The sequence below is a fragment of the Micropterus salmoides genome, unplaced genomic scaffold (genome assembly GCF_014851395.1).
Source record: "Micropterus salmoides isolate LMB-PRFRI ecotype aquatic unplaced genomic scaffold, ASM1485139v1 Ms_hic_scaffold_11, whole genome shotgun sequence".
Lineage (NCBI taxonomy): Eukaryota > Metazoa > Chordata > Actinopteri > Centrarchiformes > Centrarchidae > Micropterus > Micropterus salmoides.
In genome coordinates, this window is record NW_024040152.1 from 12,574,909 (window position 1) to 12,596,151 (window position 21,243).

The window sequence follows — 21,243 nt, forward strand, 5'->3', positions numbered from 1 at the left end:
AGCCACAGGCAGTGCACTAACAGTGAGCAGCATGGTGGGCATATCACACAAGGGACACTCTATGGTCAGACCGAAGAACAGACAGGCAGCATTACACTTTACTCACTGATTGTCATAACTGCATCAAGTAATTTTACATTCCATTTATGTGTGAAGCACAACAACAAGAAATGCAGACAATACAGAAGTGCACTTGGTGGTTCACTGTCACCTCTAGAAAAAATCAGTGCATTTATTGAAATGAAAGACACTTGTGTTTGGTGCATTTAGGGATGATACGGGCTGGAATCCCCAACCAAACTCAGCAGTTATATTTATGACCAAACAATGTAGGAAACTCAAGACAAAAACTCAGGGAGGTTGGGGGCAGCTAGAACAGTTCTATAAATGTAGAAAAGCTAAGCATATTACAAATAATTGTCTCCTGCTGTTATCAACTAGGGTGCTTATGTTCAGTGATCAAGGGAGTCAATAAGAGAAGGAAGAACCCAAACAGACATTTATCTGCTTATTGCTGTAAAAAAAAAACACACCCCATCTTCCCGTCTACATTTCATCAACCCCCTTACCCTGAACAATAGAGTACCCAAGTGATATCATCTGTAACTCAACTCGCCCCTTTGCCAGGGTATTAAGAAATCAGTGGTTTACACATCCCTCCTGCTATAAACAGTGGACCACTAACCATCTAAAACCCTTAAAAAAAAAAACCTGAGTCTTTCTTTATGCGGTGGCAGTCTCCTTAACCTTGTCCATGATGTTCTCAACCTGCTCACGGAACTGGGCGGCATAGGGGGAGAAAATCTCGGTCAGCTCGTCAATCTTGCCTTCCAGGGAGGTGCGCAGGTCCTGGGCGGTGGACTCCAACTGGGTCTTGAGGCCCTCGGCCTGAGTCTCCAGCTGCTGGCCCAAGCCCTCAGCCTGTGTCTTCAGGATGGAGGAGATGTCACTCAGCTTCTTGGTGGCGGAGTCGCTGGCCTGTTGGACATAGGGCTCAACATGGTCCTTCACAGTGTCCAGGTTCTGGGAGGTGCGGGATTGGAGCTCACCAAGGTAGGTGGCCACAGTGCTTGGGGTGAAGAAGAAAGAGACATTTAGGTTTCACTGTAACAAAGAGAGTCTGGTAAGTGTCTAGTAAGAAAGTAATTCATGTGTGAAAGCCTCCACCCCACTTACTTGCGAATTTCCTCTGTGTCCTTGTTCAGGCGCTTCTTCAGCTTGTGGGTGTAGGCATTGATGCGGCTGTGGACATCATCGGCATTCTGCTCCACCATGGTCTTGAGCTCACCCACATACTGAGTGCTGCGCTCCTTGGCATCCAGCATATCCTGCTGGAGTTTGTTGGCCAGAAGCTGCAGGTCCTGAGTGAGCTGGCCAGTGGAGCTCTCAGTGTAGGGGCTCAGCTTGGTCTGGATGTCATCTCTGTACGTTGCCAGCTCTGCCATGGTGTCAGTGATCAGTGTGCTAAAAGCAGAAGAACAGGGTCATGGTCAGATATGAGGACAAATTTGAATTGAAAGCATAGTGCAAGGATGAGAGGTTAGAAAGATGTAAGTACTGGAACTAGGGAAACTATGAGTGGACTAGTTTCTGAAGTTCACTTACTCTAGCTCCCTGCTGAGCTGTGAGGCCTTGATGTCCTGCACGACCCCATCGGCTTTTTGGTTCAGTTCAGAGATATACTGCCAGAAACGATCCACAGTGTCCTCCCAGCGGGCTGGGGTGGCATCAGCCTGACGCACAGCACGAGCATTGCAGCCTATTATGGGCACATGTGGAAAGCTTGGATAAATATAAAAACATTAAACCCAATAAAAAATGATGTTGGTAAATCCTAGACCAGCAGTGAACTTACCAGTGATGACTGCCAGAGCAAGGATCAGAGCTACAGCCTTCATTGTTGGTAGAGACAGATACCTGTCAAATTAAAGGGGGGAAAGAGTAAGCAATCCACAATATAATGCAAACATATCTAGCAAAATTTCACACGAGATTTTAGGTATTTTAGAGACTAGGAACGTTTTTAAGACGAAACTCATAAATGTGAATAGCCTACATAGGCTACAGTCACAGCCAATAACTGAGCATTCAAAGTAGATAAAATTGAATACAGATGGAATAAGCAGTAAGTAGTTTCTGTATGCTGGTATTAAATAAGGAGGCACGCCTGCGCGGTCCTTTCACTCACCTGGGGTTGAGCTTCCTCCGTGCTCCCCGAGCGGTGACTGAGGGCTTTTATACAGTCCCGGGAGAGTGCTGCTGCGCGTGTCGCGGGGGAGGAGAGGGAGTAATTGCTCGCGCGCCCGCGTTCACATGATGGTGATGGGGATATTTGTCTGAACGGATCCCTCCACGCAACGTGGGGACACCGCGTCCGAAGTTCTCGCAGGTTTGCATTGTGTGAGCGAGTGATTGCGCAATCTGCCTTTCACAAGAATAACATGCTGAACGTTTCACCTTCAGTGAAAAATATGTATATGTTTATTCTGTTTGCATATTGTTCCCACATTTGAGTTTTTGGGTGTATGCTTCTTTATTCTTATACTGAAATAGTAGGCTATATAATAGAAATAGTGGGAAATCAGATATTTTCTTTCAGTAAAAGTTGCCCTATTACAATGTAAACCATTCAATTACAAGTAAAAGCTGGTAGAGACGAAGATTTCTAGGTTACTGTTAATTAGACCTACTACCCAACATTATATAGGGCTTAACCCTATATACTAAATTATTTTCTATTATTTTTCTAAGTTGTTTTCATGTTTTATTTGTAAAACCTGCATCTGTGAACTCATAGCTATGGCTGGCAAATAAAGATAGTGGAGTATAAAGCACATGTTTCCCTCTGAAATGTAGTGAGTTATAAAGAAAGAGAAAGTATAAAGAAATATAAAGTTTGTACTTGAGTAATTGTACTTAATTACATTCTAGCACTGCTTGTATTCCACTACATTTCTCAGATGGCTGAGTTAGCAGTTTAGTTAGTTTAGTTAGTTAGCATGTACTTCTATGCCTATACAACAATATATTATGCAACATCTCGACAGTGTGTAATAATAATTGTAATTTAACAAGAGAAATTGGTGCTTTTGATACTTGGGTTTATTTTGCTGCTAATTTCGTGCTTTTACTGTACTTTAACTTTACTTTTTATGTGGTGGTATTGTTACATTTACTCAGGTAATCATTCTTCCACTGCTGATTATTGCAGGTTTGGTGTTAACTGGCCACAACTTTGCAGATTTTTCTCTGATCTTTATCATCAAGTGGTCGTATTTGAATATAAATCCTCATGGCGCCAGGATGTAAATTAGCCTTTCACACATTTGAATCTACATGGTCTGCCAGTGCTGACCCCCCACCCCCACCCCATTGACCCCTACAGCCACATAGCCTCCAACACATATGGCATTTTTGCTTGGCAATCCGGCTCTAATAATCCAAATGGTGAATATACCACGAGTGACTTTCTGTATGCACACCAAATTTCATTTTCTATTTCCTGTACTTGCTGCACTGTACTGCTGCACCCCATAGAACTATAAATTACCAGTACATGCCTGTTGTGTAAATAAGGTGTCAGCATTACAGGACGGGCATGCTCAGGCTTGGGGACACTCAGGTGCAGCAAGCCCACTGTACAAAAGAAGGATTACAGGTAATACAAAACAGAGAACATAGACTATTTTATTACATGTAAAAAAAGAAAGCATAGCAGAACAAAGCTGGAATAATATCTGGTTTTATTTTGAAGGTTTTCAGGACAGTTATTTCCAAGAAATTTACAGGATTTCGAAATTGGCATGGGAAAGGGGAAATTTTGATGCAGAAAGAAAACAGTATACAACAGCTTACTTATCACAAGCCCTGGTTCATATTTATGTTGGACCACCGCCCACATCACACACAGATACATACTTGCCCTCTCCATTCTGTTCCTATTATGATTTAGGTTTTAAAAGATCATTGCACTAGCAGTGAATCATACACATACTTCCCTATTATCAATAAAAGCTTCACCACTGAACCACAAATGATACCAATCCCAACAACTGGGAATTAAATCCCAAATCCTGAGTAAAAGCTATTTTTTAAGCATAATAAAAAAAACCTGTGAATTTAACTTAATAATGCACCCCACTACTTAAACTTTGGTGATTTAATTTCATCCTGTGTTGAAGTTTGTAGGCATCATGTTGTATAAAAGCTGGTGTTTTATTGCAAAACAGGGGCTCATCATGCTGTTACATGGAGACACCTCTCTGTAAATGTAGAGTATTTTACCAGCATTAGACAGACAACAGCTTAGGCCTCTTGTTAGTAGCCTACCTATATTGAAAGTAGGAACAATACTACCACAGTTGTTTTGAAATTTGGTAAGGTGGTAAGAGAGCTTACAACATGTTTATTTTAACACCCTCATTTTACAAGTCACATATAAATAATTAAGCCATACCCCACTAGCGATGACATGGGTGTTTGTTTTTGGTAGCATTAGTTACGATAAAACAAAACTCTGATTCCATCACTGACCATGTGTAATGACCTTTACCCTTTAGGACTTGGTCTCTTTGTTGTCAACTGAACAGATTTCTCTGTTCTGTCATTTGTCACAGAAACCAAACTTTACACAGGAACAAAGTTTAAATGGGTTGGTCTGATCAGGTGTGAGAACATGATAACATTGGCGTGTGATAAGCCAAAGAGGTCAACTGTGTGGTAAGTGATTGGAAGACTGTGTCTACCGCACATGGTCTTTTCTCTGTTAAGTTGGCAATTAATCAACAACGAAATGAAAGCAATATCTCAGTATCTTGGTGTCACTTTTCTGTTTAAACCAAAAGACCTTTCACCTCGGTATTATACGACAGTAGTGAGTAGTGTGTGTCACTGCTGGAGGTGTGTCGCAGAAGACTTTATGTTCAGCTAGATACGCTCCAGTTCAAACACACAAACAAATCAAGGACAATAATTTAATCCCATCATTCTGCATAGAACATTGTCACACAGTGATTTATTTGTGTTTACACATAAGGATGTTCTTTTTCCGTCTTTTTTCACATTTCTAGAAAAATGTTGATGGATTTCCATTATGGAGATTACAGGCTACATATTTTGTATTATGCAGAATTTATGGACCAGAGAGACCAAACTACACACACGTGTAACAACACAAGTCACAGGCCAGACCACTCAAACCCACAATGTTGTGCCTTCCTTTGCTGAGACACCAGCATAAAGGGACAAACGGAGAAGCGAAACAGAAAGAATTAAGAAGAACCGTGAGGTAATACAGTAAAATATCTGACACGGTCATCTAAATTACAGCTGCTTCTCCTTTTGTTTCTCAATAATAAAGGCAACGTCCAATTTTCATCAGGGGAGGGTGTGTGAGAGTGCATTTTTAGATGGTGTGAACAAAAGTAACCCCAGCCTGATGATGTTGTTCTCTGGAAGCTGGTTTGAAGAATTATGGTTTTCGGTTAGGTCTGGACGATCTCACCCCTCCAAACAGGCAAATGTTTCTTTAGACGAGTCAGCAAGGTTACTGCAGTTAACGCCTGTGGGTTAAAAGTCAACTGAGTTTTTTTTTCTTGCAATAATATACCATCATCTGGTTCTGAGTCAGAGTGCTATCAGCTGATGGTGACAAGTGCCGGCAGAGCCAAATGTCTAAGTAGAGTTTAAAGCACCGTCACTCTGTAATGAATGAGTCACAGGTTTGATGCATGCTGCATCTACTGTGTGTCCATCAACAAAAGTAACCTTAAGTCAGATCACTGCCTTCTGTCAGTCGCTGTGTGACTCTCAGGGTGAGATGCAAGCTGATTCTGTTGTTATCCTTTTGGGCTAAAGTACAAAAGCCTTATGGCTACTAAGGTTCACACTGTGCACAAACTTGGTTGGTTGGCAACATGTGTCTTTTTGGTAACACATCTTTTATTTGGCCAAGAATTATTTTAAATCAGTGTAAATGGCGTCTCATTAAAGGATTAGCTTGACATTTTAGGAACAATGCAGATTCACTTTCTTGCCAAGAGTTAGATAGTAAGTCCAAGGAAAATTAAAATCAAATGCAAATGGACTTGGTTAAAAATATTCGAAAACGTTTCGTCTCTCATCCAGGAGACTTCTTAGATAGTAAGATACCAATACCAATCTCATGCCTGAATGTTAAAATGAAGCTGCAGCCAGGAGTCAATTAGCTTAGCACAAACACTGAAAGCAGGGGCAAAACACTAGCCTGGCTCTGTCTAAAATTAAAAATTACGTGTTGAAATTTTCCTTTAATGTATTTCCCTTGCAGGTGAAAAAATGAGATGAAACTTCACTGAATCAGATGCAGTCTTAGGTTGATTATGACAGTTTGTAACATCAAAACATGTAAAAGCCCTTTAAAAGTCACGATCTTGCCAATTTTGCCACTCTGCTCCAACAATTAAAGACATGAATTTCTTACTTTGAGATGCACACTGCGAGGTGCAGTCCAGTGTGAGCTTTGATCCAAGTCCATCAACATGAAACACATTCTTTACCATGCATTATTCACTAAACATTTTCATCTGTCTTGTCTTCACAAGTAGTTATACATAATTTACAGTAAATACATGTAAATCAGTGTAGCTCATAGTTTGTTTTCGGTCCATTATCTCTTGTCTAAACAGTGTAAAATATTAAGTAAAAATAATATTTTGTTTTTGCTTTTCAGGATCTATGAAGATAAGGTAACTTTTTATACATTGTTATTAATTTACTTTGATAAATAGCCTATAACTGTGTTCATAACCCATCAACCATGTTTTCTAAATGTAGGTACAAAAGCGCAAACTCTAATCATTAAAAAATTGTGATAGAGTAGAACAAGAAAAGTAAAAGAAAAGGGGAGAAGATGGGTCTTTAATCCAGCGAAACGCAGTAAGCATTCATATAAATAAATTGGAAACGGTATTACAACTACTTCATTTAAAACATGGAGATTAAAAATATAACCAAAAACCTTCACATGATCAGACATAATAAGAAATCAGAGCTGTGTGTGCATGGAGGGTTAATGGTAAGCATAGTCTGTGACAGCTGGGGGCAGAACAGAGGAATGTTGTTTGCCACTGGGTAAGGTAGCGTGGGAGCGATCTGGCATCAGGCATGGAGGCACAAGGGAAAACTAAAAAACAAGGTGGAAACGGGATGCGCTTCCAGACCTGCAGAGACAAACCTGAACATGCCCTATCCAAGACCCACAACTGAATCGTACGGGGGCGTGGAGGAGATGGGGTGGGATTTTGCAACCAGAAACAGAACAAACAACAACTGCTTTATTCTCCACTTTTTTGTGTGCCACTAATATAAAAAGTTTCTTGCTTTCTCATAACTCTCATAACTTTAACGCATGCATTGAAAATGGCTTGTCAGTATGGTGGTACATGAATAATTACGATGAAGTGACTTCATATGTTCACCAGGTGGCACTAATTCTTTTCAAAGATTCTTGTTGCATCCATTCAAGTCCAAAAAGAAAACCAGTGCTTTTATGTTTTTATTTATGGGACATTTGTGAAGTGCTTATGATTTATAAAATTATGATTTATTGAACAGCTAATTTAAATGATTAAACCATTTAATTATGTAGGCGTGAGTAACCACGCTAAAGACTATTACCACATTTAGGTAATGATGTGTGTAATTATTGTTTTCACTTTTATTTATTTATTTATTTAGTTTTCATTTAATTAAAAAAATAAACAATATACTGTAATCTCTAAGTGTGCAAGAAAAACATTTGGCATCCTCAAACCTTACCAGCACTCAAAAGAAAAACAGACTCCCAAGTTTATGTTTTGCTTTTACTTTATTGCCATAATATAGAAAAAGAACACAGTGCGTGGTCACAGACCAACACTTAATAATTTTTTTTTTTTAATACTTTAAATATACTGTATCTAAAGACATCCTCAGCTTTCAAAACTGGTGAGCTTGTGTTGTCATACTGTTATTAACATGAACTTGTTGATGAGAGAGGTTAGCATGAGGTGGAGGTTGGCTTATTTGGCTTTGACAAAGGACTCGAAGAGCGAGGTGAGACGAGTCTGGAGGTCCTGGGCGTAGGGGTCCAGCTTTTCCCTCAGCTCATCAACGTAGGGGGTGGCCAGTTCTTTCACCTGCTGGGCTCTCTGGGACAGCTCACTCTGAACCTTCTCAGTCACAGGCACCATACGCTCCTTGAAGTCCTGCAGGTGCTGGTCCACCTTCTGCTTCAGGTCATCAGTGTAGGGCCCCAGCTGAGCCTGCAGATCCATCACACTCTGATCCAGGTTGGTCTTCAGCTCCTCGCTCTTCTGCAGCAGGGTGGTCCTCAGGGCCTCAGCGTCCAGGGTGTCTGCGTAGGTGGCCAGCTCCTGTTTGAGCTGTTCCACTCTCTGCTGGATCTGGGCCTTCATGTCCTCGGTGTAGGGCTCCAGTTTGTCCTTGACAGTGCTGAGATCCTGGTTCAAACGCTCTCTCAGCACGTCAGCCTCTGTGGTGACTTTGGTGATCAGGTCCTGGGCTGCAAGGGGAAGCTGCTCCTGGAGGGTGACTGCATACTTGCTGGCCACGTCTGCGCTCTCAGTCAGACGAGCACTACACAAGAGAGTGAACAATGAAATAAAGTTTTGTCTTTATTTCATATTCTAGTTAGGAGGAATTGCATGTCAGTTACCACTATCGATTTTTTCCTCCACATTATTTGTGTGTCACTAGTGGTCACAATGGTATTGTCTGACCCACCTGACGTCCTGTCCAAACTGAGATTTCCTGATCATCTGAACCGTCTCATCAGCTGTCTGGGTGGCTTTGGAAACATAGTCCCAGAATGCATCAGTCAGCACTTCCAGCTGTGGCTTGGGTGCATCAGCGTAGAAGAGATTGGCATGACAGCCTGTTGAATAGACACAGGAACAATTTTCAGCCATGCATGACAGTCTGATTTGAGATATTAAGACATTTATACTAGTGCAAATTTACCCCCTAGCAAGGCTTGCTATACTTTATCTTGAGCATACCAGTATACTTTTTCATGCTCCAAAAATGATGAAAGGATTTTTTGCCATCAAACTCACCGCTGAAAACAGCTAGGACGAGCACAACAATGACCTTCATGGCTGTTCGACCTTAAAACAAGGAGATACAAGCTGTTTAGCACAGCATATTCGCCAAGAAGTATTTTTTTGATATGGAAAGCTCAGCTGCTAGACTGAGCCAGCCCTTTGTCCTCTTACCTGAGTTTGCAAGTGTATCTGCAAGTCCACTTGGCAGCGCTTGTGTTCAGCTGGTGAGGTTCTGCAGCTTAAATAGCAAACCAGAAAATTATGATCCCAAAGTCCAGGTGCTAGTGCCTTGCTGTCACCTTGCCTCACCCTGTTATCATCACTGACGTTGTGTGCCAGAGAATCCATGCAGCACACACGTACAAGGCAATACTGTTACACCAATGCACAAACCCGCTGAGTTCATGACCCATTTCTTTTCATATATATCCATATATCAATTTAATTATAAGGTGAGTAATAATTTACCAGATACTAATTACAGTTTGCATTCATTGATGGCCTTGCTAGATATTATTACATAAATGCATAAATGTATATATGATTCATCTGTGTTAGAGAGTGACAAAAAGTTTTAACCGTAAATGAACTCTGTCCTCACAAGCCTTTCTGTAATCACTGAGCCCCAGATAACTCTCTGCCAAAACAGACAAAACCTCTTAATTTCATTGATGTCCAGCTTTGATTAGATATACAGTGGGTGTTTAATTGTCTCTATTAGCTTGAATTTTTTCAAGCTCACATCACACCAACTCATGGTCTAAGAGTCATGCCAATGTTCAACGACTGTGTGTCACTCTGGACAAGGGTTAGCAGCACTGTCAGCTTCTGTAGGACAAAGCAGCTGCTGTTTCACATCGGAGTTACCATAGTTCACTTTTAAAGAGTAGCATTTCAGTTTCATTTATTTTTCTGCCAGTTGTGATAACCTTTTCCTCTTACAGAAGGAAAGTATGTACACAGACTTGAAACTAGAACATTGTATTGAAAAGATTTAGACTATTTTGCCCTGAGAGTCCTTGAAGACATCTAAGTGCATGGAAGAACAATTTGATATGTTCTTATGTCCTTCTTCTTTTGGTATTAAAAAATTGCATTATCAGAAATAGTTTGGCAAATTTATGCCAACCTACTTACAGTTTGAACATTAAAGCAGTTTTCAGAAGACCACTATTTGATTTAATGCTGACATGAAACACCTAAAAAGTGCTGAATATTGACATTACCATGACTTAAAATATTTTGGCTACTCTGTTGACCTCACTATTCACTCAGTAAAGGTTTAAGACAGAGCCTGGCCTTTGCTTATGTTTCTAGAAGCAAACAGTATTGGGCAACAAATTAAATTATAGCGATTATAAATCAGAAAGAAAAGATGGGTTACCATAAACAATAGTCAGACCAAAGGTGTTGACAAGGAATCTGCTACACATGGAGTCCAGAAGAGTAAAAGGAAATAAAATATATGACAGCTACTCAATAATAAATTATTGATAACATTGTATTATGCTGGGTTCATGTCATATTGTTTAAACTGTTATTACAAGCAGACTCCAACTTGACAGTGACAATATCTCCCACCTGGTGAAGTGTCAACAGCCCATTGGCAAAATGGCAGCAAAGCCACCATCATTGGCAGTTACATTTAAATAATATCCAACATTGACACTAACACAATTTTCTCCTCTAATTTAAAAGGAGCAAAACAAAGTTTGTCTGGTTCCACTTGTTAACGGTCCAAATATGTAAATGTAGCAAATTTAGACTATTTCAAATGATATGACTAAAAGGCTAGCAGTGGGGGAAAACAACGGAATAATGTGACGACACTCCCAAGTCCGTAAAATGAGAGATTTTCTTCCTATTCTGCCAAGATTGTGTGAATTCAGCATTAGCAACAAATTAGCCTCAACAAGAATCGTTGTGGAAGTGTGGTTTTAGCAGCAAACTGAAAAAACAGATAATAAATTACAAAGCATCAATAACAAAATCTCACAAAGCTACAATAAAAAAGAGTGCCTTATATATATGAGATGCAAATTAAATATGTTTGTCAATATTTGCTTGGTTACAGATCAGAGCATGAGTTCCAGTATGAATATTATCGTCTGAAACAAATCATACCTGCTGGATACTGAGCCCTTTTCAATAAAAAAAACAATCATGTTGCTTGACTCTAATACAAAGTCCACAAGTGTTAGAATACCAAGGTTATCTGGAGTTATCAACAGGCTGTTAGCACTACACTATGTGGACAGTTAATTACTATATCTTAAATACCTTTTAGGGATATATCAGAGGAGAACTGCTGCCATATTTAGTTTGAAGTAAGATATGTTTTATTGTTAGGACATTCCTATAAGCCCCATAACCTTAGTATACTGTAAAGATTGTCTGCATTATAACCCAAACTGTCATGTGAGAGTAGCCAATAGAATCAGCAGAAACAGGAAGAGAACCATTATGACAACATGGCAGGGACTCCTGGACTTTGGGCTTATGACTACAACTGTCCCCTGGCTTCAGTATATATACATGGAAGCACCAGTCTGACACACTTACACATACGCCAAACACTCAGCGATACACAAGCCAAAAGCAGGTGAGAATTACACTGCATTTCATAAACAAAACATTAGGAGCTAAATATAAATGTTCTGACATTAAAAACGCAGCTTGAAAGTAAACTAGATCATAATTGTTTTTCAGCTTGACGCAGTCATGAAGGTGTTCGTGGTACTAGCCGTTGCAGTGCTGTCTGGTAAGTTGCAAGCTTTTTGTTTTTCACTTGTGTTATTTCTATATAGCTTAGTAGAGGCTACAACATGCAAAAATGTTTCAGAAACTAAGAGCAATCAAAATGAACTGGTTGTCTGAAAATCTGCACTGTTCTCAAGCTGTTTTTGTGTGCATCCAACAGGCTGTCATGCCAATCTCTTTTATGCTGATGCACCCAAGCCACAGCTGGAAGTGCTGACTGATGCTTTCTGGGACTACATTGCCAAAGCCACCCAGACAGCTGACGACACCCTCCAGATGATCAGGAAATCACAGTTTGGACAGGATGTAAAGTAAGTTGTGTGACACACAGGACCTTGGTAACTTGGTCAATATTAGGGGCATGTGTCACATGGTGATGGTATTCATACACACAACTCTGATGGTCTAATCATTACTTTGTCTGTCTTCTAGTGCCCGTCTAACAGAGAGTGCCGACTTGGCCAGCAAGTATGCAGTCACCCTCCAGGAGCAGCTTCCCCCTGCAGCCCAGGACCTGATCACCAAAGTCACCACAGAGGCTGACGTGCTGAGAGAGCGTGTGACCCAGGAGCTCAGCACTGTCAGGGACAAACTGGAGCCCTACACCGAGGACATGAAGGCCCAGATCCAGCAGAGAGTGGAGCAGCTCAAACAGGAGCTGGCCCCCTACGCAGACACCCTGGACTCTGAGGCCCTGAGGACCACCCTGCTGCAGAAGAGCGAGGAGCTGAAGACCAACCTGGAGCAGAGTGTGAAGGATCTGCAGGCTCAGCTGGGGCCCTACACTGATGACCTGAAGCAGAAGGTGGACCAGCACCTGCAGGACTTCCAGAATAGCGTGGCCCCCATGACCGACAAAGTCCAGGTTGAGCTAAGTCAGAGAGCCAATCTGGTGAAATCAATGGTGGCCCCCTACGCTGAGGACCTGAGGGAAAAGCTGGACCCCTACGCCCAGGACCTCCAGGCCCAGCTCATGTCCCTGTACCAATCTTTTGTCAGCGCCATCTAAGTCAACATCCACACCTGCACCATCAGTCAATATGTCAACCCTGTTTGGTCTACCTCTGTTTGAAGCGTGAAATATAATAATTTAAACATCTGAATTGTACTGTAAACCAAACTGGGTGTATACCCACAACATTATATTTATTGCAAGGTGCAAATATTGCAAAGCAAACCACTGCACTTGTCAAACATGTATATACTTTTATTGTGTGTTGTGAAGTTGGAAACTGTAGCTTTTTTGTAATTTCTGTAAGTTATCAAAATAAATATATGAATCTGAAAAATATGAATTTGACCAATGGTTGTATTCTTTGAAGCATAAATCTACAAGAAATCTAATCACAAGAAATAATTTCACAAGAAACATCTATTTCTACAGCATAGCCTATTTTACAGCATACAAAATATTCACATGCCATCTTGAAGGTACACAGCAATGACAAAGTGCTTACTACATAAACATATAAACATACAAAGGGACCACTATGGTCATGGACGTGCTGCTTTTATCCCAGAAGGGCAACAAGTATTTTCGCTTCATCTCCCGTGTCTTAACATGTCCTGGCTCCTGTCACAGTTTTGTTTCCTACTTTTTCCAGAAGCAAACTGTTGTTCTTATTCTTGTACTTGTCGACGCTTGCCGTGAAACGGCACCTTCCTGGTTTCTACACTAAATGGCTGTGAGAAATGTGCATGACCAATGTGATGCCTAGACAAGTCATTTATAGATTTATTTATTGATTCTATTTAAAATGACTTATTTGTTTTGAAGAAATTCTTTCTGTCATAATAAACTAAGATTTTGCAACCACTAATTGTTGTAAATATACAACACAAAACCTCAACCTCCCCCTGTTGACAGTGCCAGCATCCAACGTGGAGGGTTAGAGTCCAAAGACAATACTGCACACACACTCCCATGCACACACACACACACAATGCATATTTGTTTCCTGGTTTCATCAAAACAGACACTGCTAAAACTGATATGAAAAATATGTATATGGGTCATTCTTGAGATATGTCTCAAATAAAGCTCTTTTTTGAGAAGACCAATGTATTAACAGAGAAAAGATAATAACCTTTGTTATTGACTGATTCTTCATAAAGTTGTAGTGAGTAACCCACTAGCTGAGATGCAACGGCATAAGTTATTTTATAGATATCAGCAGTTCATTCAAATGTATCTGGGATTCATACACTTGAAGGACATAGCCTGGGTTTGTACTTTTTATCTTAATTGTAATACCCTAAAAGTCAATCTGCCCTTTACATATGCACAGCAGTTTGAAGTGCTATGTTCAGGGAGACACAAACTAGTCAAACTGCTGCAAAGCTCCATGAGACTCTACAGATGCAAATCTGATCTCACACTTTCAGGCCCCAGCCTGTTTTATACCTGATTAGCACTTGTGTGGGCACCCAGAAGAACTATTCATACTGCATTATGAGTCAAAACAGCCAAAAGGCATCGTTAAGGCCTTGATCCCATTGTCCACTTTTCTAATACTGGAGGCTAGATTGATGTCAGCCCCATTCAAAATGAAGACACAGACCCCTGAGAGGAGGGAGTTGTTTGGCACACACTAGTTCCTTTGTACAAGACACATCTTGCCTTAATCACTGTAGTAACAAACAGATTTAGTGTTGTTTTGATGTAGATAAGTTGTTACCAGACTATTGCTGCTGGTTTGATAAGCAGATCAGTGCCTGTGGAGATGAGAAGATGGCCAAGCTGTTCCATGTCAATGCCTTATTGTCAATGCTCTCAGGCTATGTTGTTTGCTCAGCCTTACTGTACTGGTTGAAGCAGTAAACTATTGCAATAATATCATCAAGTGGTGGAGTGGTTCTCCTTTAATTATAGGAAGTGGTGGAAAGATACTATATAAATTAATTAAAATATTTGGTAACACTTTCTATGAAGTTCATTGTTATAATGACTTATGCATATATTTATAACATGATATAATGCGTCCATAACACATTATAACAATTGTTATAATCACATGCATTAGGCACTATAGCAAAGTTCATAACGTATTATGACCTTTCGATTTAATGTTTTATAACTAATAGTAATACCAGTTTATATCGTTGTGCGGCAAGAATCTCCGACCATGTTCCATAACACATTATAACCACTGACTCTGCCTCGTTATGAATACACTTTAGTCACAATTTAGAATTAGTGATATAAAATGCAATAATAGCCTATAGTAATGTTTAAAGTTATATAGCACGTCTTTGTTTGCTTTAATTAAATTGTTAAAATGTCCATCCCTGTATAATATATTACAGGTGGACATAATACCATATGAACTAATTATAAGACCTTATAACACGTAATTGTTGTAAAGTGACACACATTTTTCGAAGGAAAACAACTTTTATTTATGTTTCTTCACTTTATGAACAATCTGTATGGATTTTGAACATTTTGCAGTTTAGCACAAAAACACAACATAATTACATCAAGGAAACTCATTCTCTGGGTAGTGAGAGATCGCTCAAGAGGAGACCTGTTGCCCACCAACATCATGTAAGAAGAGGCTCAGATGTTTTCACAGAGGAATGGCGAGCCTATGGACAGGCCCTAACAGATAAAGACAGTTAAAGACAACCACTTCACAAAACGTATTAAAGGACATTTAAAAGTAATTGAATGGGAATACTGTTTGGGCAGTAGGGATGAGAATCTCTTGGCACCGAACGACTATTTGATTACGAATCAGAGGGCAGCGATCCATTTTGATGCATCTTTTTTTTCTATGTGATTTCTGGATAATTACTAAGCATTTCATTTGCACATTAAAATCTAAAAGAAACGTCTCCTCAATTGCTTAGTGTCCTTCCGGCCAGTGTCTTTCCTTTAACAATCAGCAGTCAGACTCATCTGAAAGCTAAAATATAGTTTAAATAACAGGATGTACTGTATGTGAACTGGACACCAGTTTAGCTCGAACCCGATGTTCTCATTCCTCGACAAGTTAGGTAGTAATGAATAATTAGGCTACTAATTTAGCTAATGTCACATTGCAGCCAAAAAATAGAACAAAGTGCTTTACAGGGCAGATAAGATACAGACTTAATGGACACACTGTGACCTACACTGCACATGTTCTGCCAAACTGACAACTTACTAAGAAAATTAAATATTTTCCCCCGCTAACTTTCACCGTCAGTTGTCCCCGTTCTGCACACACACTGCCTTTGCACACACAGGAAGCCAAAACAGCGATGAGTATATTGCTGCACGGTGTGCCAGTGAAAATCAATAGTGTCGCGGTCACATTGATGAGTGTGTGAAATTTTAGTAGCGTGGTCATTCTTCCGGCACATAGACCGTATATAAAAGTCCGGCAGCGGCGGAATGCGTCGAATACAGGGGCAACACTGGTCTCAGACCAGTAACAGAGATCACGGGTCTCTGTTATGTGCACACCCCCGACTGTCCGGGCGCTGCACTTCCGCAGTTCCGCCATCTACATTATCAATGAGTAAAGCGATGCGGACGAGGAAGGTTACTCTGTTGTACTTTTACGTTGTCAGTCTGCGAAACAGGAAAATTCCTGCGAAAAATGTGTTACAACAATTATGTTATAAGGTCTTATAATTAGTTCATATGGTATTATGTCCACCTGTAATATATTATACAGGGATGGACATTTTAACACTTTAATTAAAGCAAACAAAGACGTGCTATATAACTTTAAACATTACTATAGGCTATTATTGCATTTTATATCACTAATTCTAAATTGTGACTAAAGTGTATTCATAACGAGGCAGAGTCGGTGGTTATAATGTGTTATGGAACATGGTCGGAGATTCTTGCCGCACAACGATATAAACTGGTATTACTATTAGTTATAAAACATTAAATCGAAAGGTCATAATACGTTATGAACTTTGCTATAGTGCCTAATGCTTGTTTGTAAGTGATTATAACAATTTGTTATAATGTGTTATGGACGCATTATATCGTGTTATAAATATATGCATAAGTCATTATAGCGATGACCTTCATAGAAAGTGTTACCAAATATTTTTCTTAAATACAACTTTGAGGTGCTTGTAGTTTACTTGATTACTTCCATTTCATGCTACTTTCATATTTCATACTACTTCACTACATTTCAGAGGGACATATTGTATTTTGTAAGTCACTACATCTTATTACTTTTCAGATTAAGATTGTATATACCAAATATAAATGATCAGTTTATAAAACATTTTACATTACAATAAATGACCCAACAGTATGAGTATTGGTGATGATGGCGCAATGGATAAGAAACATGCCTTTGGTGTGAGGGACTCGGGTTCAATTCCCCTAGTTGCTCCAGAGGTGTGCGACATCTGAAAATTGTAAGTCGTCAGCTAAATGAATAAATATAAATGTAACCAACATCACTAAACCCAAATTGAACGTCAGTGTTCCCTGAGCAAATACAAGAAGCGAGACTACCACCCAGCGGTGAAACTGTGACACAGCCGTGTGAATAAAATAGTGTATCGTCATGAAGGCACGTGTAGAACGAATGAGCAGGTGGAGTTCCAGTTGTCCTGCTTGTCCATTTCAACGAGTCACGCGACTAGAGTTTATTTACAATAACATTAACCATGTGACCATTCAAAATCACTTTTTGTTGAAAATATGTTGTCGGACTGCAGTTCGGACAAATTAGCACAATTCTGTTGTTCATTGTTGTCTGCAAATACGTCATACGTGGAAGCAGGGAAATAGATTAAACAATAATTAAGTTTTTACTCTGGGTTGTTAACTTATGTCTCTTCCTCATTTAGTCAACGTTTTTTGTATTACCCTACTTACTGAACTGGAAAAGTGAGAATATTAGTTACATAAATTTTACTACTTTAAGATTGATGAAAACTTTTTCATGCTTTTTTTAACTGTACATTCCTATGATAAGAGAATTCTTTGTTGAGTGTAATTTACTTTCATCTTTGTACCAAATATAATATTAAAGCTAGGGTAGGCAACGTTGGAGAATTAGCAAGAGACAGCTAGATTTTGAAAGGATCTAACCGAAGAAAAAAAACATCCCCTCTCTCTAGGCCTCTCTCCAAAGCCACTTCCCCAAAACACATTTTCATGTTCAGTGAGTGCATGGGCAGACAGCCAGTAGGTAGGCCTTGCTTATTACAGACCTGCATCAGCCACAGTATTTTAGTCAGAGTGTATGATCTTTTGTGATGTAAAGACAACGTCAACATATATACAAAAATGCTTCTGAAATCGATTGCCTACCCCAGCTTTACAATGAGCCTTAAGAAATTATTTCATTATAAAGAATACACAGATTTTAGAGTCATGTTAATCATTCATTCTGCTGACTTATTGCACTGATGTTGACTTGGAAAGAAACATTAAACTGAATCTGCTAATTTTTTGTTGACTGTTTATATCTTGTTCACACTTAAAGGGATCAGAACCATCTAACCCTAACTGATTGTGCTCTCTGGCTTACACAACACATGGTAACATATTGCATGACATTGTATAAAGGCTAAAAACAGCTTCTTACTATGAGTGTTATGGTCCTGCATGAATATAAACACATGATCTCCCAAAGCTTGAATCGTTTTACTTACTTCACATTTTGTCTGTGCTCTTCTCACAGTTTTGAGGCAGGCAGGGCCCATCCACACAGACCTGATGAAGCAGACTGGCTGACTTGACCCCCTGAAAAGGGACTAGTCGAAATATCACCACTACTACTTGTAAATTAGTAGTTTACAGTGTTGGTCAGTGTTCAGAGCAAATGAACGTCCTCCCTTCTACTCATTCGCATACCCTGTTCTGTCAGCTAAAGTTAAGATGGCATTTGTCCAATTTTGGATTAACCATCTATCTATCTATCTATATTTGATATGGGCCCCTCAACAAATAATTTCTCATTTACGGTACAGCTGCTGTGTATTATATCCTTTAATTGTAATCTCAAACTCAATTATCCCCTGTTCAGTTATACATTGTCCTAACGGATGTGTCTGTGTCCCTGTGGACAGCAAGGCAGTGTGATGGATTCACTGTAATACTGTACAGTGCTGTGCTGTTATCACATCATCTGGTTTCGAGTTTTTCACAGATGTGCCATATCGTTCAGTTTTTCATCAGTGTTGGTTTCCATTGTCATTTCTGCACAAAAATGTGTTTGCTACATGTTTACCAATTGCAAGATCACTTTAGTATTTAATTGTGTGTTGGTGGAGGCTTCTTCATGCGCTGCAGCACAGCTTCTGGAAAAGAGGGGGATGGTGTCAAAATGCTGAACAGGAGAGCGGATCCAACGAGACAGGTTCAGTGCCTCCAGTTTGTCTATTTTCACTGTGGGAGTGATGAAGACCAACTCAACATCTATGAGATAATATGACAGGGAAACAATGGAAAACATCTAATGACCTACATCACAGGTGGACTGCATCTATCTGTGAGGAACTGTATGTCAATACCATTGTAAATGACACAGACCCTGAGTCACAAATACTTATTACAATTTCTAAACACAAAACATGATCTACAAATAGATTTGAAATCCACAAACTCTTCATGATCTGCAAAGACAAAAAGTGATTTACAAATAGATTGAAAATCTTCAAACAAACTCTTCATGATCCAGAAATATAAAATATGATCTGCAGATTGATTCAAAATACACAGATAAACACATCATGATTCACAAACAGCAAATTGTGACTTGTACTTGAAAACCAGAATATGAATGAATGCAAGTTGATTTGTCGTGGGTGAGGCTCATATTCTATTTGTAGATTATTTCACATTTGTTTTCAAAATTTTTCGCTGTTTTACGAATAAAAAAATATCTACAGATGCACTCTTTACAATTAGTACAGTTTAACTTGTATCAAACCACTGTTTCGAGACGTGTACAAATTCTGTGCAAAGCTGCAAAATGTCAAATCTATGTTTGCAAATAACAGTGCATTTGCAGATTGCTTTGTATGTTTCCAAATTATTTTTGACACTGATTTACTGCTAATATATGAAGGTAAATCGATGTCAGTGTCTTTGTAAATGCACAGACTATGAGTCACAAATACATATTACAATTTGTAAACACTAAACACTTACTCTAATCAGATTTATTATTAAGGAAATATTATTTTTAGCACACAATGTATTAAAATGTATGTACTGGGTGTATTTCTTGTTATATTTATTTTGCATAATGTTCATTTTCTTGTTAAAATTCCCTTTAAATTAATATGCATTGTTTCTAGATATCTCCAGTCTGCAGCATAAAAGCTCTCTGCCATGTCCAAATATTCCAAGCAAATTTACAACCTCCTACCCAAACGACTATGACAAAGACCCATGTGACAAAGCATTCAAGTCTTTATGAAATATTCAATAAGTGGACATGTACAGTAGATTGGTGTCCATCTAACGAGCATCAGTGAGGTGTCTATGCACAGGGTACTAAAACACAGCACCCGCCACAGCCTGTTCACCCTGTTCTTTTCTGTATATAAATTTATAATTTTTGTATATAATGTTTTTTAAGTATGTAGTATAAAGGATGACTTTATCAGTTGTTTCTTTTTACCAATCAAAGCAGTGTGTGTCCAAATCTATCCACATTAGACATTTTTTCCACCAAAGCTGCACTATAGGATTGCCATGATATTTTGTACAGACATCGGTGGTCCTCAAAGGGTGAATCTAATTGAGTTTGGCGATCCCCTGACCTTTCTCCATCACCAGGTCAACATTTAAACATTTCATACAATACTTCAAATACCTGCAAAGCTAATGACATTTCCATTAGCCTCATCTGTACTTTGTGTTTAGTGCTAAAAAGGTTAACATTCTAAACTAACATGTGACAATTTATTTGACAAAGAATTGTCACAACATGATTTTTATCTTGACAGCATTACAACCAAGACAGCAATTGTTCAAACATTTGAGAGGACTTTAAACACTGCATAATTTACAGCCAAAGCTTACTAAATGAAATTGCAATGTAGAGTAGCTTTATTACATTTCAGTAATAACGTATCTTTGAAATGTTCATGCTCAAGGGCGTCACTTTGTAATGAAATGTGGTGGGGACATAAGGGCTTAGATTAGAGGTGTCATGACGTGAGGATACACGAGAACAAGACGAGAGGATTTTTAACACTATTATGAAGAAATATGCAATGCTGAAATATATAAGTTTGGGGGTCCTCCCCCAGAAAATTGGAGCATTTTACACTTCCACTTCAATTCCTGCATTCTGGAGACAATTTCTGCTACAATTTCTGGTGGAAATATCTGTATCTATATAAAGGGAAACTCAGCTGGTAGGTGACAATTCATAAATATAAAAAAACAACAGAATATAATGCAGTAATCATCGGT

The 21,243-nt window shown here is 39.2% G+C and overlaps 2 protein-coding genes across 2 annotated transcripts; one reads left to right on the plus strand and one right to left on the minus strand.

Annotated features, from left to right (window-relative positions):
- Positions 1 to 723: 723 nt before the first annotated feature.
- LOC119898262 (apolipoprotein A-IV-like) lies at positions 724 to 9,364 on the minus strand. The gene is made up of 9 exons (XM_038712450.1): positions 9,255 to 9,364; positions 9,096 to 9,146; positions 8,764 to 8,914; positions 8,042 to 8,616; positions 3,561 to 3,636; positions 1,856 to 1,917; positions 1,606 to 1,759; positions 1,177 to 1,464; positions 724 to 1,069 (listed from the first exon to the last, which is right to left on the minus strand). The coding sequence occupies exons 2-9, from the start codon at positions 9,133 to 9,135 to the stop codon at positions 724 to 726; spliced, it is 1,692 nt and encodes a 563-aa protein (XP_038568378.1). The 5' UTR covers positions 9,136 to 9,146; positions 9,255 to 9,364.
- A 2,213-nt stretch (positions 9,365 to 11,577) lies between these two features.
- LOC119897329 (apolipoprotein A-IV-like) lies at positions 11,578 to 13,138 on the plus strand. Its single transcript, XM_038710950.1, has 4 exons — positions 11,578 to 11,685; positions 11,793 to 11,844; positions 12,004 to 12,154; positions 12,276 to 13,138. Exons 2-4 carry the CDS (start codon positions 11,805 to 11,807, stop codon positions 12,850 to 12,852), a joined length of 768 nt encoding a protein of 255 aa, XP_038566878.1. The 5' UTR covers positions 11,578 to 11,685; positions 11,793 to 11,804; the 3' UTR covers positions 12,853 to 13,138.
- Positions 13,139 to 21,243: the final 8,105 nt, after the last annotated feature.

Excerpts from the sequence above, each read along its gene's own strand:
- LOC119898262 (XM_038712450.1), bottom strand. The coding sequence starts at position 9,135 with ATGAAGGTCATTGTTGTGCTCGTCCTAGCTGTTTTCAGCG. Across the intron at positions 3,637-8,041 it reads GTCCTTTGTCAAAGCCAAAT|TGGGCTTGCTGCACCTGAGT; the intron begins AAGCCAACCTCC and ends TCTTTTGTACAG. Across the intron at positions 1,760-1,855 it reads TGCTCTGGCAGTCATCACTG|GCTGCAATGCTCGTGCTGTG; the intron begins GTAAGTTCACTG and ends TGCCCATAATAG.
- LOC119897329 (XM_038710950.1), top strand. The coding sequence starts at position 11,805 with ATGAAGGTGTTCGTGGTACTAGCCGTTGCAGTGCTGTCTG. Across the intron at positions 11,845-12,003 it reads AGCCGTTGCAGTGCTGTCTG|GCTGTCATGCCAATCTCTTT; the intron begins GTAAGTTGCAAG and ends TGCATCCAACAG. Across the intron at positions 12,155-12,275 it reads CAGTTTGGACAGGATGTAAA|TGCCCGTCTAACAGAGAGTG; the intron begins GTAAGTTGTGTG and ends TCTGTCTTCTAG.